We start from the raw sequence: 20,104 nt of genomic DNA on the forward strand, positions 1-20,104 counted from the left end.
CATTCGGCAGGGTGCTATAGTTTCTCAACTAGACATCACGGCTCCTGTTTCATTGTCTCGTGTGTGCACTGCGAGCACAAAACTACTTGTAAAGGTGTTTCGGTATATCACTGAATCCTTTGGGGAAATAACAGCCACTCAGTGGAGTATAAAGGCCAGGCCTGTAAATTTAATCAGAAAGACTCCCTCACCGAGGTTGACACTGTCTATTAAAACGTTCCTCCTCACTGTTAAATATGCATTAGACGTCCTCCAAAGGCGAATCTCCAAAGAAGTTGTTTTCCACTAAAAATGAGGAGTAACGCTGGAGTTTGATACTCTTGTTTGAAAGAGCTTTCCGTGGACTTCAGAGTGTGTTTTGCTGACAAAGACAACAACAGACGTTCTCACAGCTTCTTATTAATAAACATGATCGCAAATGCGCTACAATTAATGCGAGGAAGCGTGTAAATGCACACAACAATTCTCGGATAAGATCATTTGAAGGTGCTTAAATATTGATGGGCGTCGAGTGAAGAGTTTCTCCGTTTATATCAAAACAAGGTTGGAGTCTCGTCCTAGTTCGAATGCATCGTCAATCAATTCAAAAGTTATTTCTATAGAAAGCATGCAGATCAACTATGTATGCTTTTAATAAGAAGGTTCTCTGATTTTTGTTTTGTGCACATCAAGCCATCGATCATTACCGCTCTAGCAGTCCAGCATTCGTAAAAACCTCAAGCGAGAAGAACACAGAGCATCTATAGCACCTACTTTTTCTGTTTCGACTTCAAAACGCCAGCTTCATACATTCAGGAATCTCTCTATTGTTCCGAGCCTTTTCCCAGAAGTATTGCGAGATGCAATGGGCGAGACTGCAGTTGGCTTACTGGCATTGTTTGGTAGGGAGTTCATTATGAAGTAAATAAAGGCTTCCAGAGCATATTGTTCTTTAATTTACTGCTGTCAGCTGCTAGGAAGGACACAAAGAACGTTAAAAATATGCACCATCAGGCCAAGGAGTCAAATATAATCATTCTTGTTTGTTGATATTGCCTTCATGTTACAGACCACTATTAAAACTGAAGAATCAGAACGAATTCACTGATTCTGTTCCAAAACATAGCGAGTTTAAGACATCATAGAAGGCACGGATGCCTGTTTATTGTTTTTCTCTATAAAGGAAAGATGCAATGTTGCTTAATTTGGCTAAAAAAAAAAAAAAAAATATATATATATATAATATATATATATATATATATATATATATATATATATATATATTTTTTTTTTTTTTTTTTTTTCAGCTAATTTAAATTAAAGTTTTCTATTTTAAATATATTTTACATTTTAATTTATTCCTTTGATTTTTGATTAAAATTTGAAAAAGCATTTACTTAAAATATTAAAATATATAACCTCTATGTAACATTATAAATGTTTTGACTCATTTTGTTCAAGTTAATGCATCCTTGCTGATAAACAAAAATTTTAAAACCATTTTAAAAAATCTAATTTGAAAGGTAGAGAATACTTTTAATTCGTTCAAAACCCAAATGTTTTAACAAATTGTCCAATTGAATTATTTTCCTAAATATTTGTGTGCCCTGTTTTTAACTCCTAGAGTATCATGCCATTAGCTTAGCAACATGTTAAAGCCAGACTTCTAGTATGCTTTCTTCGATACCGAAATACACTAGAGTTGCTTAAATCACTCGCTTAAAATATTTAGTCTCAGTTAGAATGCTGCCTTAGAATATAGGCTCAGAAAAGAGCCTATGCAATGGCATAAGTACAGTAACTGCAGACATTTCCTGTAAAAAATGACAGAAAAATGACAGCAAAAGCCATCTCTATTTGACTACATGGTCATTCCACGTTCTAGTACGATCAGATCAGAACAGCAACAGTTAAAAGCGTCTTTCAGAAAGAGGCTCTGTGCAGAAACACTAGAGTTAAACTGTGGGTAAACAAATACTCAATAGTGATGAGAGGTTCTTTTCAGTCCCCAAATTACAGTCTGGTTAACCAGAGAGTCTGTGTGCCAGCTCATTACTGATGTTTGCTTCCAATGCGACTCGTCTCCATCCAAGTTTACGAAAACATTCGAGGGGCCTTGAAAGCAAAGGGGGTTTTTATACAGGCTGCAGCCCAGGAGACAGAAGCCCGAATTAGACCAATGCCTACAGGTTGCTAGTCAACGGCCCTTGGTTTCACCCAGGTCCTGTAGTGGATCGCTGTAAAATGTGGTTAGACGTCTGAAAGCATTGCCTGGGAATGCCACTCGACGCTTCCCCGACAACTCTGAATCTTAATGCCGTATTTAATTACAGTAAGTGGCTGACATTCACCTAATTGTTGGGAGTAAATTAAAGTGCTACATTCACTCAGTCTCATTACGCTCCCACAAAGACACATAAATGGCTTTTCCATCAGCAACTTTTTCCTGAATATAAAATATGATCGTGTTTTGCTCCCAGATATTATATGACCCTTTCAGGGAAGATTTATTTCACAATGGCTCTTAAATAAATGAAAGAACACTGTGGGAAAAAAAATCCTTCTGAAACTCAGAGAGAAAGTCAGCGATGTTAGATTCAGCTCATCTCATGGTACACATGGTAATAGTATGGTACTTTGTAAGTATTTCAGTGTATTAAGTATCTAAAAAAAATTAAGAAACTTCAGAGAATACCAAAGCATTAGCATGGTCCATGTTTTAAAAAATATGGCATTTATACCTCTATTCATACCTTTAAACAATCTGCTACACACACTACTATTCAAAAGTTTTTTAATTCTTCTGTGTTTTAGTCTCTTATTGTCAACATTAAAATTGTGAAATATTATTCCAATTCTAAAAAAGCTGTTTTACACGTTAATATCTGATAAAATGAAATTTATTTATAAGATGCAATTCTGAATTTTCTGTAAGTGACAGCAGCTTGTGGCAAAAAGCAATGACACAGCCCGTCATAATAAAGGGACTGACATTACAAACAGCTCATGGCGTAGATGTCGTATGATTCTCTGCTCACGGCCACTAATTACAGATAGTAAGACAAAAACACAAAATACGTCACGTTTAATTAGCAATACGTCTTTTAAAAAACAGTGTATGGGCATGCAATTGGTTTTAGAAGGCATTAAAAATCGCACTTATGCATTTACGTCATTAGTTCTACGTTGTTTTGTCAAATTGATGGCTGTAAAACGACAGTCGGGAAATTCTGTCAGTGCAGCCCAAGCAGTATAAAAGCCACCGTTTGCCTTTTCCATATTTCAACAATGCATTTCAGATCTAGGAGGTTTAGTGTTCTTGAAACTGCATTATGAAAGAAAAACCAGGCAGGACTTGCAAGCCACAAAAATGCTGGTGTGGGAACAGTAGTACTAACACCCGTGCCGCAAATAATTGCGGGAAAATAAAATAGGTGACGACTTCAGGTATTTGCCAACATGCTAAAAGCGAGTGAAATTTCTGATGCCACAATTTTTAAATCACTTCAGCAGAAGAATGTGATGCAGTCTTCAGTGATGAACCCTGGAGTTCACAGAGGACTGGCTTCGATCAGGTTACAACCACAGGCCATGATAATACACTTGAAGTGTGCAGCGGTTAAAGCGAAGCCGTGATAAAACACACATTCAATATGAGCTCAGACTGAAGCATCGCGGTGGCGATAGACAAATCAGTCCCGAATCAAACCCGCCAGTAGATTGGTTTTTCGCTTCTTTGTTTTAAATTTGCCATTTGTGTTTATTTATTCGATTGAAGCTGACAGTGAATTAGCATTTGACGGCGATGGATCGCAGCGCACAAAGTAAACATGCTATAAATAAAGCGTATCTCTAAATATCCAGTGGGAAATAACGAAGGGTGCGACTTCATCCAATGGAATACGATTGTTTAATATTATTTTTTCCCCCACCCACGCTTTATAATAAACATAATAATGAAGTTTTAGTCTACTTTTCAGATCCTAGCTCTGGTGTTCGGTGTCTAGTCCTTTCTCGTTTTCTGGCTACAAAACCATCCATCATTACAGACACTGCTTACATTAGTGAAGTACAATAAATGTGTTTTAATCAACCGGGGGCTTTGAGAGAGGAAGATATCGAATCTGTGGCCATATTAAACCGTCTGTATTATCTTTAGCACCTTATGCATGTATCATGGAAACCCCTGGACAAAGTTAGCACTCTTTCTAACACGACTGAACGATTGGAAGCGTATTAAAAAATGTATTTCAACATAATACGCTTCAGACCACATGTAGAAGTGTTTTGCTGTCAAACAGTAAATTAGCAACATGTCAGTGCACTGAAAACACCTCTGTGGTCACGATTGTTTTTGTAACGAGATGCTTTCACAAAAACAATCCCAGCGAAGGTGTAATTTAGCGCGCACCGCTGCAGACATCACCTTTACCTGACCACACTGTAATCATGGTCATGTTGTCATTTCAAAAAGATCTGCTCATGAAAAGACAGAGGATGACAAAACAATAGTTTAATGTGTTCTTAACAGACCGTCAAGGAAAGCATTGGCAAAGTTATTTCAACTACAATATTATTAATATTTTGTTTTTAACACTTCCAAAATCAAAAGCTTTGCCAAATAATGATGCACTTTTTATTTTATTTTCATATGTTCGTTCAAATTTGCATGATGTGAACACACTTTTTAAATAAATAAATAAAAATAAAAGATTTCTGTCAAGCTTAAACCAAGGAATTTTGGAGTTCTACAAAAAAAAAAGTTTGTCTACTTGAACGTTTGTGTTTAATGCAATGTATTTTCCACCATTCCTTTGCAATTTATTATGAAACTAACTAGGAATTTCTGAGTCAAAACTTTTTTTTTTTCAGTAGTGACAGACCATCGAGAAATGCATTGGTTAGGCCAATTATCTTAAGTGATAATTTGCTGTTTTAACCTTTCCAAAATCAAATGCTTTGCCAACTAAATAATGCAGTTTTTCTCTTATTTGTTAATTTAAAATTGCAATTAATTTGCAAAATGTGCAACCTCATATTGCTCTTCATAACTAATGAGAATGCAATTTTCTACATTATAGTAATAATACAATACGCAATGAAAATGTGCTTAATTGTCATTAGGTGACAGACTGTCAAGGAATGTATTGGCAAGGCTAATTAATTAATCACATATCCATCTTATGAAAGAATAGAGATGTTAATTACTCAAGTTTGCATTAGAAAAATTAAGAGATACTTTGCTATTTTAGCACATACAAAATAGAAACCAAATCAAACTTTTTTGTAGTTAATTTAAATTTGCAAGCCCCACATTGGTCTGCAACTATAGGCTAATTTTAATAGGATAGATACAATTTCTCATTTTGATTTAATTTAACTTGATAGTAATAAAAATAACTAGTTAAAACTGAAATAAATAATAATATAAAGAAAATAAGATGCTTAATTGCCATAAAAGTGACAGACTGTCAAGTAAAGCATTGGCAAGGCCAATTAATCCACAATATTATCTTGCGAGCCCACAAAAATAAAGTCATATTTTGCTTACAATAATGCACTTTTTCCTCCGTTTTTAGATGTTTGTTTAAAATGCTAATGCTTCAAGTAAATTTGAGCACAATAATGCCAGCCTTATCTGCTCTTTAGACATCAGGGTCTGCCACTATTAAAAAACGACTCCGTTAAGATGAAAAAGCAGAAAAATGCCTCGGGAGAGAAGTATTTAGTTGATTAAGAAAGTTAAACGGTAGCCTCGTTTTAATTTTAAGAGGCACACACTACGCTTCTAATGCTCCTCTCATTGAACCACAAAACTTCCTACCATTTATAAGTACAAGTGATCTCAATTAGAGACCTCCGTGAAGGCACGGGGCGGCAGAGGAAACTGTCTTTACATTTTCCTCCCTCTCTTTTCCAGACGGCCGGCGTGCCCAGAGCAGACAGCGTCAGAAACAGAGTCTGTTTTACAGTATGCATTCACAGACGCCCGACTGACTTTATCCCTGCTTTTTCACACTTCAATTTCAGCTGCAAATCACAAAAGCACATCACAACCGTGCAGTGTGACACAGATGAATGCAACAGATTGTTAGAAGCTGGAATATAATATCTCCATATCATCACTCGGTGCAGCGCATGCCAGAGGAAGAAGAAAAAATCTTTGCAATTGGAGGCCATTTAGTCTCCATCAAAAATGCCTTTGAATGCAAGCTATAATTAAATGTCTTTCGAAAATATAAGACTGCAATCCGGAGCCCTTTGTGGAGTCACAGGGTCGTGTGATTTTCTTTTTCAACCAAATAAAGTATAAAACGACAGAAGTGTGTGCAGTTGAAGATGTGAAATTCAACAGACGTGGAGCATTTCAGATTTAAGGCTTGAAACAACAACAACAAAATGAATCGGCCGACGGATATAAGAGACGTCTCATTATTTTAGGCTGCTGTTCAGGCCAAGTAAGCTGTTAAAAACAAGAGATATTTCTTCTTCTCATCTTGGCTGGGATGATTGCATTTACGTTTGTGCAAGAAAAGCACCTAAAATTATTAAAAACTGAAAACTGTCAAGAAAAGAAAGCAAAATCAAAATACTAAAAAAATGCAATTATTTTTTGCATGACCATAATAAATTTAGTTTTTAATGCAATATTATTTTCATGACGATTAGGCACATTCTGGAAATTTTACAAATTGTATAATAACTTAAATACAGTATAAATACAGTATTTACTGAATATATTATACGCAGATTTTATTAATACATTTTATTATATTTATTATGTAAAAAATATATATATATATATATTTTATAAAATAATTGTGGACTAGTATTATTATAGTAAAATTTATATAAAACATTAAATTAAATACAGTTAGTAGCTAGTTTCCAAGCCAATGTTTCTAATTTTTATTAAGATTAACTAAATGAGACTAAATTAACTGAAAATAAAACAATACTACAATTTATAGACATATTTTAAAAAATAATAATAATTACAATAAAATTACAAAAATTTAAATGAAACCAAATATAAAAATAAAAACTAATTTAAAATATTAATAAAAACTATAATAGTATCTCAATGATATGTTTGCATTATAATAATGATAATGCAATTTTCTACATTATAGTAATAGGAATATTAGCGATGAAAATAGTCATACAAAGTATTGTCACAATGCAAAACAAATAAAATAAAATAAAAATAAAATAACCTTTTTATTTCTTCATGCAAAACATGAGTGCATAAACCTTCTGTTGACCAGCTATTGTCTCCGTTTTTGACTAGAGGAGCGACCTTTATTCCTCCATTTCTACCGGCTGAACAAAAAGGGGTGGCTTTTTTATTATTCTACAAAAGCTGGAGTGTATTTCAGTATCATCGCTCCATATGAAGTAAACACGCAGGAAAACTGTGTTGTTGTGATTTGCATGAGTCTGAAGGTCTCCTCAGGTGGGATTCAAAGCAGAACGACAGGATGAATTTCACTGTGGCTTTCCTAAAGAACATCTCTCACTAGGTCAAACCGCAAACGCTCAGTTGGAGGGAAGTCAATGGATCGGCATGTAAATGTTCTTTATGACTCCTTTGTGCTTTCGGTGAAGCAGTTTTGTAGACCTGGACGCTCGCTTTATAGATTGAGCTTAATATTTTTCATTCCAAGATCAACTACACTTAACGTTTTTGAAGTAAAAACAGGGTTTCTGATGAAAATACGGTCGTGTGCCGAAGTACATCAACAGAACCGCAATCACTGACACGCTTTCCAGTGTGCAATCCCTCCTTGTTTCTGACGAATGAAATAATAAGCATTAATTGCTACTTTAGTAAACTATAAAGTGGTCTCCTGCTGATGATGGCAAATCCAGACCTGCATCGCTTCAGAAAATGATTAATGTTGTATAAAGGTTCTGCGATAACTTGAGTAGGGCTCTATAAAATCCTTTCTACCCCAAAATTATCTTTTTTCTGCATTCCACTTTTTCTGTTCCATTCTTGCACTACGTTTTAATGGTTAAAATAAAATTTTAGTATTCAAAACATGTATTGATATAATAATAAAATAATAAAATAAATTAATCAAAATCATCTTTTTTTCTTTCTTTTCATTTTTCATTTAACTTTTCTCATACTCTAAATTTTAAATTTAATTAAATTAAATTTTACTGGATTCCATTTTAATATTTTAATTAGATTTTAATACTCAAAAAGCATGTCTAATCAACTGAAGCTTTAAATATTTCAGTTATAAATTACTTTACAATAATAGGGCAATAGTAACTTTTTATTCACAATAATATTTTTTCTCAAATTCTGCGCTGTACGTTCGACTTTTCAGGATTGTTGATTTAATACAAATTCATTATCAAAAGCATTGGTAATCAAAATGTGTAATTGTAAAATTTAAAAAAAAACTTTTATTTTATTTTCAGGTTTACAGTTAAAATTAAAACAATTTTAAACTGTTTAAAATTAGGTGACATCCTTAAAGTTGTAATAATAATCATTACTATTACTTTGAGAAGTACATTCGGTACAACTGCAATGTATTTCTGTCACAATTTCTTCAAGTTAAGCCAAACTCTTATTTTGACGGGTTGCTAGGAAGTTTCTGTGGGTATAAAATACTATATTTTCTCCCAACTGAAACACACAGAACAGGCAGACCTCATATTTTAATAGACATTTTGCAGTTTAATATTCAGACAATTGTCTATATCGCATTTTTATTAAGTGTGTAGCCGCAATTCCATCCGCGTCTCCACATTGTAGAAATCAAATGGTAATACTAGAGACACATGTGTGTTAATGTATGGAAGGTCAATTGTTCCATCTAGACCAATTCTTACCATGTTCTATGTAAATAACAGATGAATATGCTAATGAGTCATTACCATATTAGGTTATTAGCATCAAAGCACCTCCATATTTCTAGCTGTGAGTGCTGGAACACATTAAAGTTTTCTCAATGACTTTAAGACAGGAAAACTCGTGCACTTACATCATGCTCTGGAGCTCAGGGATGAAGCTTGTGGTCTTTTCCGGATGTGCGTCCGGCTGCCATTGGGCTCGCAGTGCTGTTGCTCATCTGAAACACACACAACACACACTCAAAGCCTGAGCAATTAGAAAGCCACTTCACACACAAAACGCTTCCTGATGCGTCCAGCGACAGGACGGGAAACACGCCACATGTTCAGATCCGGACACGTTCAACCCGGGATCAATGACAAACGCTGCTCAGAGAGGGAGAGAGAGACAGATCTGCATTTTTTTAGCATGTGAGACTAAACTATTTTAATGAACAAAGCAAGGCTGGGTCAACTACTGTAAGCAATGATTGATAAATGATCTTTTAGTTCAAAGAGAACAGCGGACTGTTTAAAGTCTGTTTTGGTCTAATGTTTACAAACGTTTGATCTTAAAAGCACATACATTTTAACATTTTAGCACTAAATCTGAAATATATATTGATTACAAATTGAAAAACAAAACACACAAATGACTTAAAAAAAGGGTTTGATTATATTTACATATAGGGGTCAATATATAAAATGATTAGGCTATAGAGTAATAGTTAATCAAAATGCATTTTTAAAAAGCTTGTTGAAATTTAGTTTAAAACTGATTAGTGCCTAGAAATTTTTATATATTAAAATTCTTGTTTTATTATATATATATATATATATATATTTTTTTTTTTTTTATTTTTTTTTTTTACTTAAACCTATATCATAACATGTTTAACTTTGAATTCCAGATTTCCCATGTGGACTATATTGAAATAATAATCTAATATAATATAATAATATATATATATATATATATATATATATATATATATATATATATATATATATATATATATATATATATATATATAAAATAACAAATATATATTTAATAATAATAATGATAACAAAAATAAATATTAAATGTAATAAATATTGTAATATTTTTTGTTAATTTTCAGTATGAATAAAGTATACAATTTATACTCATAATTCACAAAATATAATAATCATTGTAATAATAATACAAAAACTGTATAAAGTATAAACAAATAAATAAACATTTTAAATATTGGATATTTCTATTACTTAAGAATAATATAATATAATATAATATATGTATTTATAAAAATACAAATATTTACACTCTGTGTTAATTTTCAGTGTGAACTTAGTATATGACTTATTCACACCCAAAAAAAAAGAAAAAGAATAACATTATTTTTTTGATAATTATATCTGAAAACCATATTGTGCTCCATGCACAGATCAAGATGTTTGCAGAAACTTGGAAGCCTGGTTGATTAATCAGCTGATACATTTGCATTATGAGACTCAACATATCTATCTTTCAGATATTAGTTTATTATTATTTGCTCGTTATGAGTATCTGACTTATTCTGAATTATCGTAGCACATCTTCGAGCAGTTAACATTCATCACACAGCTATCTGCACAGTTTCCAGTTACACTTCCTCCAATGCAAAGAAAACTAATTAACAGGATGCTGACACAATCCCAGAGATGCAGCTTGTCAAATTCAAATGTGTGCAGAAATTTCCATTTGTACTCGCAACAGGTGAATCGTCACGGACCACCAGCTTTATTTGAACAAACCCTTGGTCTGTTTGAACCTGAAGCTGACTCAGAAACCACAGCCTTCCTCCAGCATCAGACTATCAAATCTCACGTAGATGAGACATAATCCCTATCAGTGCTGAAGTCTGACACACTTCTGTGCACTGATCATTAAACAGTTCATCTGCCAGAATTACACTGAAGCCTTTATTCACAGATAGACCTATATTTATATATATATAAATTAAAGAAAACAATCAGATATATAGTTGCAATTTGAGGCTTAAAACTATAGAAAAGCACTAAAAGTTTTTCAGTTAGTGTTTTCAGCTTATTTTCATATAAAAAATATGATGCATGCAATTGCAACAAACAATGGTATAAACATCATTCCAATTGTGATAATCGTAATTAATAAACGCAATTACAATTTCAAGCGAATAATCCACAATTATGCTTTTTGTCATAATCGTGCAGCCCTAAAAATAAGGTTAATTAAATATTCACACTTGTCGGTATGAACTGAGTATACAACATAATTCACAACAAAGATAATAAATGTTTTGAAATAAATTTCCAGTTACTGATTACAGTTTACACGTAGACAAAATATCTAAAAATATAAAATGTGACAATTATTTAAAACAAATACATAATAATATCAAACATTTATACTTTGATATAATTTGATATAATTTCTGTATAAATTTCACATAAAAATTACTCAATTCACACAAAAAAATATAATTAAATATTTTATTTGGTGAATTTCCAGTGTTAATTGGTTATACAGGTTACACATTATACACAACATATCTAAAACTATAAATATGATATTATTATTTAAAACAATATAATAATAGTAACACAAAATATTTGTACTTTTTTGGTATAAATTAAGTATACCTAATGAAAATAAAATACAAATTTAACTCATGAATAACAAAAATCAACAATACAGAGTATATCAAATATTTATAAAATATGTGGCATTACTATCTAAAATAATAATATAATGATAATAATAATTTAAATATATATATATGCTTTTCAGTATAAATTAAATTAAGTAACATAAAATAATTTATATATATATATGTGTGTGTGTGTGTGTGTGTGTGTGTGTGTGTGCTTTTCAGTATAAATTACCAATAATAATAATAATAATACCAAATATTTGTAGCATATCGCTCTTGAATCTGAACAAAGCTCCTGATTGAATAGTGAGAGTGAGATTTCAGAGCCAGGCAACAGAAAGATGTTTAGTTTAGTCGTAAGGCTTCAGAAGACTCAAAATACAGCACAAATCATACAGACTACCTTTAATCATTTTGGAGTTTGACATGATACGTCCCGAATTTCTTATTCTGCGTCCCACAAGAATAACAACAGCATTCGGGTTTGGAAGGACATGAAGGTGAATAAACGAAGGCCGAATTGTCATTTTTCAGCGAAGCTCTCCTTTAATCAGAGCCAATATAAATCTTAATTCTGTCTCAGAGCGACATGAAACTGAAGTGTCACCAAAGCAAAAAGCAGAGCTCTTTTCTTCAATAAACACATCGCGGCGTAAAATGTCCTTCTGTTTTCGCCCCCTCTGTTGGATGAAAGATAAAGCTTTTGCTTTGACTGCTGAAGGCAGATGGTCGCCATACTGGGCAAAACGAATTCAGATGTGGCAAATGAATCAAGATTACTTCAACATGCAGAAGGCTTTGAGAGAACAGAAAAGGGAGCCTTTCTATTTATTGCATTTTCCTCTGTGTAATTAAATAGTCAGGACTTTTATGTAGCTTCCACGTCTTTTCTGTCGTTTCTACAGACGCCTAGTTAATTCACTCATTTAGTCGCGGGCACGAGATTTGTGTCTTCTGCGATTCTGCCAAAAAGCAGTAGTCCTAGAGTGTAAATGTGGATGAATCTCGGCGACCTAAAATTTTACTACAGCCCACAAATATCAGCATTCAAAGACCTCCAACATATTTATTTCTTCTTCATCCAAGACATCCAACTCCAACCTTCCGCCACATGCTGTTTCAATATACATTCGACTATATTTTTCATTAATTACAATTACCCCAACTCAGCTGTCTCATAAATTTACAGACCATCATCATAACTGGGGGAAAATCAGAAACATATCTGGCGCACGCAGTCACCGAAGAAGGAAATGTAACTTAATAGCGTGTCTTTCTCGAGGCCCTAATGAAGTGGCAAATGCGATTCAGAGCCATTGGATGTTTTATTTCCCTCCTACATCCTCGCCACACACGTCTGCAAAAGACATGCAATCATGCGAAATCCATTTCTCTCACACCGAAATGTGTAGATTAAAGGCTCTCGGACGAGTACTTGGACAGGAAGAAGGAGGAGAAATGGCTCACACGTTCAAATCTCCATCATCTGTGTGCGTGTGTGTTACTATTAGGGATTTTCACTGTTACTATTTATATTTATTTAACTAATATATATATATATATATATATATATATATATATATATATATATATATATATATATATATATATATATATATATATTAGTTAATACCTTAAAAGCATTGACAGACAGTTGACAGACTTGAGTTCTTAAAAAACTTGTAAAAGATTTTTTATAAAAACTTTCCCAGTTTAGTTATTTCTTCCAGTTTCATAGTTTAAATAGTGAATTGCATGCACTAAAAAAAGCTGAAAGAATGTACTTTCTGTACTTGTTTTGCACTATGTGTGTTCACTTAATAAAGAGCTGGAAGGGATCACTTAGGCTAGATTTTTATTTTTATTTTTTATGCAAAAGCAAATGCAAAAATATTGAGATATATATTGAATATCGTAAAAATCTTGACAATATTGAGATATAATTTATATTTATATATATATATATATATATATATAGACAGAACTAGTGTGTTTGTGTGTGTGTGAGAGAGTGAATGTCTGTCTCTGTTTGTGTGTGTGTGTGTGTGAGTGTGTGAGTGTGTGTGTGTGAGTATGTGTGTGTCTGTGAATGCGTGTGTGCGTGTGTGTTAGAGAGAGAGAGAGAGAGAGAGAGAGAGAGAGAGAGAGAGAGTGAGTGAGTGAGTGAGTGTGTGTGTGTGTGTGTGTGTGTGTGTGTGTGTGTGTGTGTGTGTGTGAAGTTTCCACAGAGTCAGACTTCACTAGAGTGCTGAAATCACTCTTCCTACAGTCTTTCAAACAGCCAAGGTTTAACCAACAATACACATGAGGGAAAGTCAGGCTAGACACAAGAGCGGGGATGTGATTTTTTCCTACTTGTTTTTTTCTAGAACATAACACAGAATTGACTGTGAAGAAGGAATAACGCATGAAACCTCAGCTAATACAGGCACACGGGACTTTAGAATAGGAAACTGCGATTTTTCCATCTAATAGTTATTTAGCCCAATCAATTTTCATACTTAATAAGCATTTTCGCTGAAAGCTAGCTCATTTTGTCTTAGCATGCTGTTATAACGTAATGAGCTGTCATAAAGCTATTTACTAAAACTAGCAACTTCTTTTCAGAGAAACCAAACAGCTTAAAGTATTTTAAATAACATGTTTCAACATTATAAAAGGTATAATGATGGTTGTAAAACTGTTTATTGGACACTTTTTGAAATATAAACATAAACATTGACTCGAACCGAACAAACAGAACCTTTCGAGCGTCGCTTTCGCTTGCCTTTCCACCTAAATAAACAAAAGACCCGAACTGAGTTTTAACCTCACACGTTTAAGTGACTGAACATTTTTACCTTAGGTTATGAATTACTCAATCTTGCTCTTTCAAACCGCAAGGTACTTGTCTCTGATGTAAACACACCGGTCAGCGCGTGTTAATTTGACGTCACACGGCTCTCTAAGGGATTATGGGTAATGGAGTTTTTAAAGGTTCGCTGCTGTAGTTCTGCGTTTTAATAAAAGACAAATTTAAACGTAAAAGAGCGCCACCAAAAGATCTTTTCAGATTAATACGCCTAAAAAACATATGAAAAAAATAATAATTATATGAAACATGAATAGCCTCAAAAATATTAACATAACGTAGTTTAACTGCGTAGTAGTACATTAAAAAAAACACTAGAAAATATTAATGACTTTATTATTTTGTATTTTATTATTAATAATAGGCTAGTGATATTGTTTTTATTTTTAAGTGTTAAGTGCCTGACCTTGTATGGTAGCCTATTCATTTTTCCTTTTTTTTTTCTTTGCATAGCCTATTAAAATAAAAAATAACGAACCCAAAAATATGCTATATATGCATATTCAATTTGAACAAAGGGCCGTTAAAAAAAACATAATTTAGTTCCATATATATGAATGTTGTTGTCGTGTATAATATTAACTTTAGCCCGGGCTCTTTATCTTTCTTTAGAAACAGGAAATGAGTCACTTCTCTTCTGTGCTTGTTTGCTTTCTGTCTGGCTTAATGAGTTGTGTTTACGTCTCTTCATGAGCCTTTATGTCTCACATTTTTAGCAAACAGTAACAGTCAAAGAAAACTCTTCACCCCGTTGCCATAATAATTCATTAACTGTTAAATAATTTGCTTAATATGTTTTTAAAATGTATCTTTTATGCCCTTGCTGGACTTGAATCTTTATCTTTAAATCACAACCGTGCTGTAGGCTATAGTCTCAGTGTAACATCCACTCTCTGCATTGCTTTGGTAAGAGGATAAAAACATAAACCCCGACATCAAACTGCTCATTTATTTTGATGCCACGAAATGGTGCTTGGAGACGTGACGTGCTCAAGACTCATCAGCATAATAATCCTCCTGCTTCTGCATATATATATATAAACCACAAAAAACCTGAGCTCACCCAAGTCCCTGCCTCCTAAGACAAACCACACAGCGAGACAAAACACTGCGGCTTTCTTCTTCTCTAACCACAGCCTTCGGAATCACCTTTTAACCCTTTAACAAAGACTCTGCATGGAGAAAGAAAGGTTTTAAGGACTTGTGCAAAACCTCTTAACTTTCTTTTGAACTTCTTATACGGTGGAGAGTTTAGAGACGCGCGCTGTATCGAACTCTCTCCGCGCGAGCGCCGCGCGTAATGCAAAGCGACTCGGTTTTATTCCGGATTTTGACGTTCGCTACAGCGAAGAGGAAGCTAAATCGCATTGTAAATTATGTCGGTGCTTCTCCAGAGCGCGTCCAGAAGCTCCCGTGCCTTTCTTTCCACGCGATCCACCTGTAGCGCTCGCGCGTAAAGCCCGAGTGGAACCGAGCTTCTCCAACTTTTTTCGCATTCTGGAAAGCGCCGAACGGATTTCACGTAGCTAGATCCCATCTATTTTGAATCGAGAACTCAGACTTTGGTGCTGGTTTGAAGTGCCCTTACCTTTGCTGACATTGTTGTGATGCGCATCCCGGTAGATCCGAGCACCAGCCGCAGGTTCAGTCCGCCGTCCAGCAGCCTTCAGCCGGTGGCGGGGAAGATGAGCGATGCGCCGCAGGAGCAGAACGCGGCGCTGCCGAGACTCCGACAGCACGACAACCGGACGATGGTGGAGATCATCGCGGACCACCCCGCCGAACTCGTGCGGACGGACAGCCCCAACTTTCTGTGCTCGGTGCTGCCGTCCCACTGGAGGTGCAACAAAACTCTCCCGGTGGCGTTCAAGGTCAGAAAGACGGTTTATTAGGAAGCATGTAAACCATATGTAGTAGCATATATATGATTTCTAGCTATTTCTATGTGCATTAACTTGCGTTCTGTTCAGTCTGGCTTTAATATTTTAATAGATCAGTACACTTTTATACATTCGTAGGCTATACGAATATTTATTGTATTAATTAGCCTGTTAATTTAAACCAGGTAATCACTGGTCCCATTCAGATTCAAATCTCTGGCACAGATCCAGAAAGCATTCAAAACACACACCATTACACAAAAAACACACTTTAATGTGAGAAGGAAAGAAAACGCGATCGTTTCAATAAACGTTTTCTTACTGATTATTTACTGTAAATGTTTTCTGGACAGTTTGCATGAAAGGTTATATATAGATTTTATATCAAATCAAATTTTTATCACTTTCAACTACTTTTAACCAAAATATCTGAGCTTTTTTTTCCCGATTGTAATGACTTAGGCTATATATGAGATTATTTATATTTATAGTGTTTCTTTTCAACGTTTTCCATGTGCTTTATTAATAACAGTAGTTTTAACAATAGTTTTTATTATATTCACATGTTCAGATCCGAATTTTTATTTTTTTATTATTAGCTAATATATTTTTTTTATGTGAGAAACTGATGTTTAAAATGAGGAATCCTGCAGTGCTGGAGAGAGAGAGAAGTGAAATCTGAGAGATTTAAAGCTATTCATAGAGACAAACACATGCATGTTTAATCACACGGCCTAAATTACACACAACTATTAATACTTTGACCGAAGATAGAGTATTTCATAAGAACAGACTGTGTGTACACAGGAACTGTTTCTGTAAACATACTTTTGTTCATTTATTGGAGCTTGTGAAGCTGAACCAGCCCCCTGCTCACACTGAACATCAAAACAACAAATCTCATTTTGTGCATTTTTTTAAATGTTTATCAAGTAGGATTTAGTTGCTGCATTATGTAGCAAAATCCATGTTTCAAAGAGAAAAAAACAGAATAAAACAGTGCATTTAAAAAAAGCATCTATATAATTTTTAGACAACTAAATGTTGTTTTACATTCATTTTAAATTTGATAATGCTTACATTTCAATAAAATTAGAATATTAAAATAATCATATTTATTTTTCTGTTGAATAAATTTGCTTTAGAATTTTTTTTTTTTGCTGAATCACTCTTTGAGTTGTACTGACCTCATCAGATGTTTCTGACCAATTTAAGTGGAATGTCTTACATGCACAATTTAAAAGGTCACATTTAAGAACAATCTAGCTTTTGTTTCTAGCAGGTTTTAACTGATTTATTGTCTCGCTTCATAAAGTCATTTATAATCAGTATCACGGGCCTGTTTTCATCAGCCTATGAATAAAGAGTCAGACTGCAGTGAAATGCAAGGTGAATTACAGCGGGACAGTCACAGCGTGTCCGTTTCTGTTCAGGTTGTAGCTCTGGGAGATGTTCCTGACGGGACGGTGGTGACAGTTATGGCAGGAAATGACGAGAACTATTCGGGAGAGCTGCGAAACGCCTCGGCTGTCATGAAGAATCAGGTGGCACGTTTCAACGACCTGAGATTTGTTGGCAGGAGTGGAAGAGGTTGGTACTTCCACCTTAATTCTATTTATTCTTCACTGGCTGCTTCATTTGCTTTGGCAAAATCATAAAAAAGAGATGCTTTGTTTACAATAAACGACACGTTGGAAATAAAATTTCGGCATGCACAAGCCAAATGGACTGAAGGTCGAGGTCTACCACAAATAGTCGGATAAAATATATTCATTATAATTTAAAACATTGCTTCTATTGTAGCCTTTTTATTTTAATGCAAATTAAACATTGCATGTTTTACATGAACACAGCAGGACACTGTCCAAGATTCCTCCCTTACAGAAGTATTGAAAAGAAAGAGCTGCAGAATTGGAAGAGAATCACAGAAATTCATTATTATTTTCCATCAGCGTCCAACAACTTGAGTGCTTCCATGTTGAGAATAAAGAAAAAGGGTGCTTTCCAAAAAAGACTGTCATTTAAGTATTCCCGAAGCTTAAAAGTAAAACAAGACTGGTGTAAAAATATTGCATTCACTGGAATTTCCTATCTAATGCTTTTCCTTTACATCCACCCTACACACCCAAACAAAACAAGAAAGTCTTTAAGACGTGAACGCGGGATCACAGAGTGCTTATGTGTTGATGAATGCTGCTTTTGATATGCTTGCAATTATTGTCAAAGACAAAACCCCGCTCTTGTGATCCTGTCGGAAGAAGGCATTGAGCGCGCAGGTCTTTGAAGCGTCCCGGGACAGACAGTGAGATCAGAGGAGCGGTCTGTCTGCCGCTGGAGGCTGCGTATACTCGGGCGTGCGGTCTAGACTTGCCCTTATAATCCACACGGGCACTTAAAGAGAGGCACGGCACGGACGTGTGCAGCAGGGAATCCCTCGCACGGTGCCCACAAACTACAGACTCAAAACACTCAAACAGCTCCAGGGGTTCGGGGAAGTGCGCTCCACCTCTATGGGCTTACAGTATGTACTGTAGAATGTGATAAACATCAATATTGTCTGCTTTTTGGTTATTTTGAGATTTATTACTACTAGCAGAAATGGTCTGCCAGTGTTAATTCCAAAATCTAAAAAGAAAATATAAAAATATATAATAATAGTGCATTAAGTAAATAAAGTGTAAAATTGTTTTTATTCATTTATTTTATTATTATTTATTTTATTATTATTTTATTAATTATAAATATATTATTATTATATAAAATTATTAAACTGCATTGGGCAAGACTGAAATTAAAAAAACGATATATATATATATATATATATATATTTTTTTTTTCTTCTTTATTATTTTTATTTATATATATACAAAAATTTCATAACAATTCAGATATATATTTTGAGATAATTATATAAATATATTTCATTATAATATATAAAATTTAATGTATACAGTATATATAATTTATTGAAATATATAGACATTATATATATATATATATATATATATATATATATATATATATATATATATATATATATATATATATATATAATGCATAACTATTATATTATATTATATTATATTATATTATATTATATTATATTATATTATATTATAATATATTATATTATATTATATTATTATACATTGGTCATCAACTATCCTGTTTTGTAGATATTGCTAATGTTTTGAGCTTTAGCTAATAAAAAGAACAGTTAAATCAGTTAAACACTATTTTACACGATAATTAACTGAATAACACTAAATGCACAATAAATATTCGAAAAATATATTTTTTTATCATCCATTTACAGGGCTGCTGATAGATTTTGGAACAATTATGAAGAAAAAAACCAAAACGGCATTTGGATCTGAATTTGCCAATAATTCGCTCAATAAATCAGTCTATTGGAAGTTTTTAGGTCTGTGGCTTTATTTGCTGTGTATGGGTTATCATTCAGGGTGGATGTGGCCGTGCAGACGGTGGTTTTCAATGCATGTCCTCACACACCCTCAACACGCTATCAGTGTGCATGTGTGCGCATCCGTGTTATCTCCACACAGCTGTCACAGTCAACAGAGCCTTGGCCCGCATGGAGACCCACACCTTCACAGGCTTAAGTTTCTTCTATCTATGACACGGGATCTGGAAGAGGAAGTCAGGGAGGAGATAGCGCAGCATAAGGAAATTAAATATGGAAAACGATACGAGGCGCGATGTGGAAGATTAGAATAAAATCGACCACAATCAAACAAATGACATCAGAAAAAATAAGCCGCCTCGAGTTACTAAAAGCAACTGTGTTTCCTCAGACAAAACACTTGATTTATGCAGAAGCGCTTTTGTGTTTTCAGAAGTACTGCACCTTTATTTATGAATAG

General features: G+C 33.9%; 1 protein-coding gene across 2 annotated transcripts in view; it reads left to right on the top strand.

Moving 5' to 3' along the window:
- Window positions 1-15,410: 15,410 nt before the first annotated feature.
- The window catches only part of LOC113080575 (runt-related transcription factor 2-like), a 35,758-nt gene continuing 31,064 nt past the window's right edge, over window positions 15,411-20,104 (top strand). For both annotated transcript variants that reach the window (XM_026252734.1, XM_026252735.1), the window contains exons 1-2: window positions 15,411-16,211; window positions 17,654-17,810. In XM_026252734.1, the coding sequence (XP_026108519.1) occupies window positions 15,948-16,211; window positions 17,654-17,810 (421 nt within the window). In that variant the 5' untranslated portion in view covers window positions 15,411-15,947. The remainder of the gene's footprint in view (window positions 16,212-17,653; window positions 17,811-20,104) is intronic.

This window comes from Carassius auratus, unplaced genomic scaffold, assembly GCF_003368295.1.
Source record: "Carassius auratus strain Wakin unplaced genomic scaffold, ASM336829v1 scaf_tig00031655, whole genome shotgun sequence".
Taxonomy (NCBI): Eukaryota; Metazoa; Chordata; class Actinopteri; order Cypriniformes; family Cyprinidae; genus Carassius; species Carassius auratus.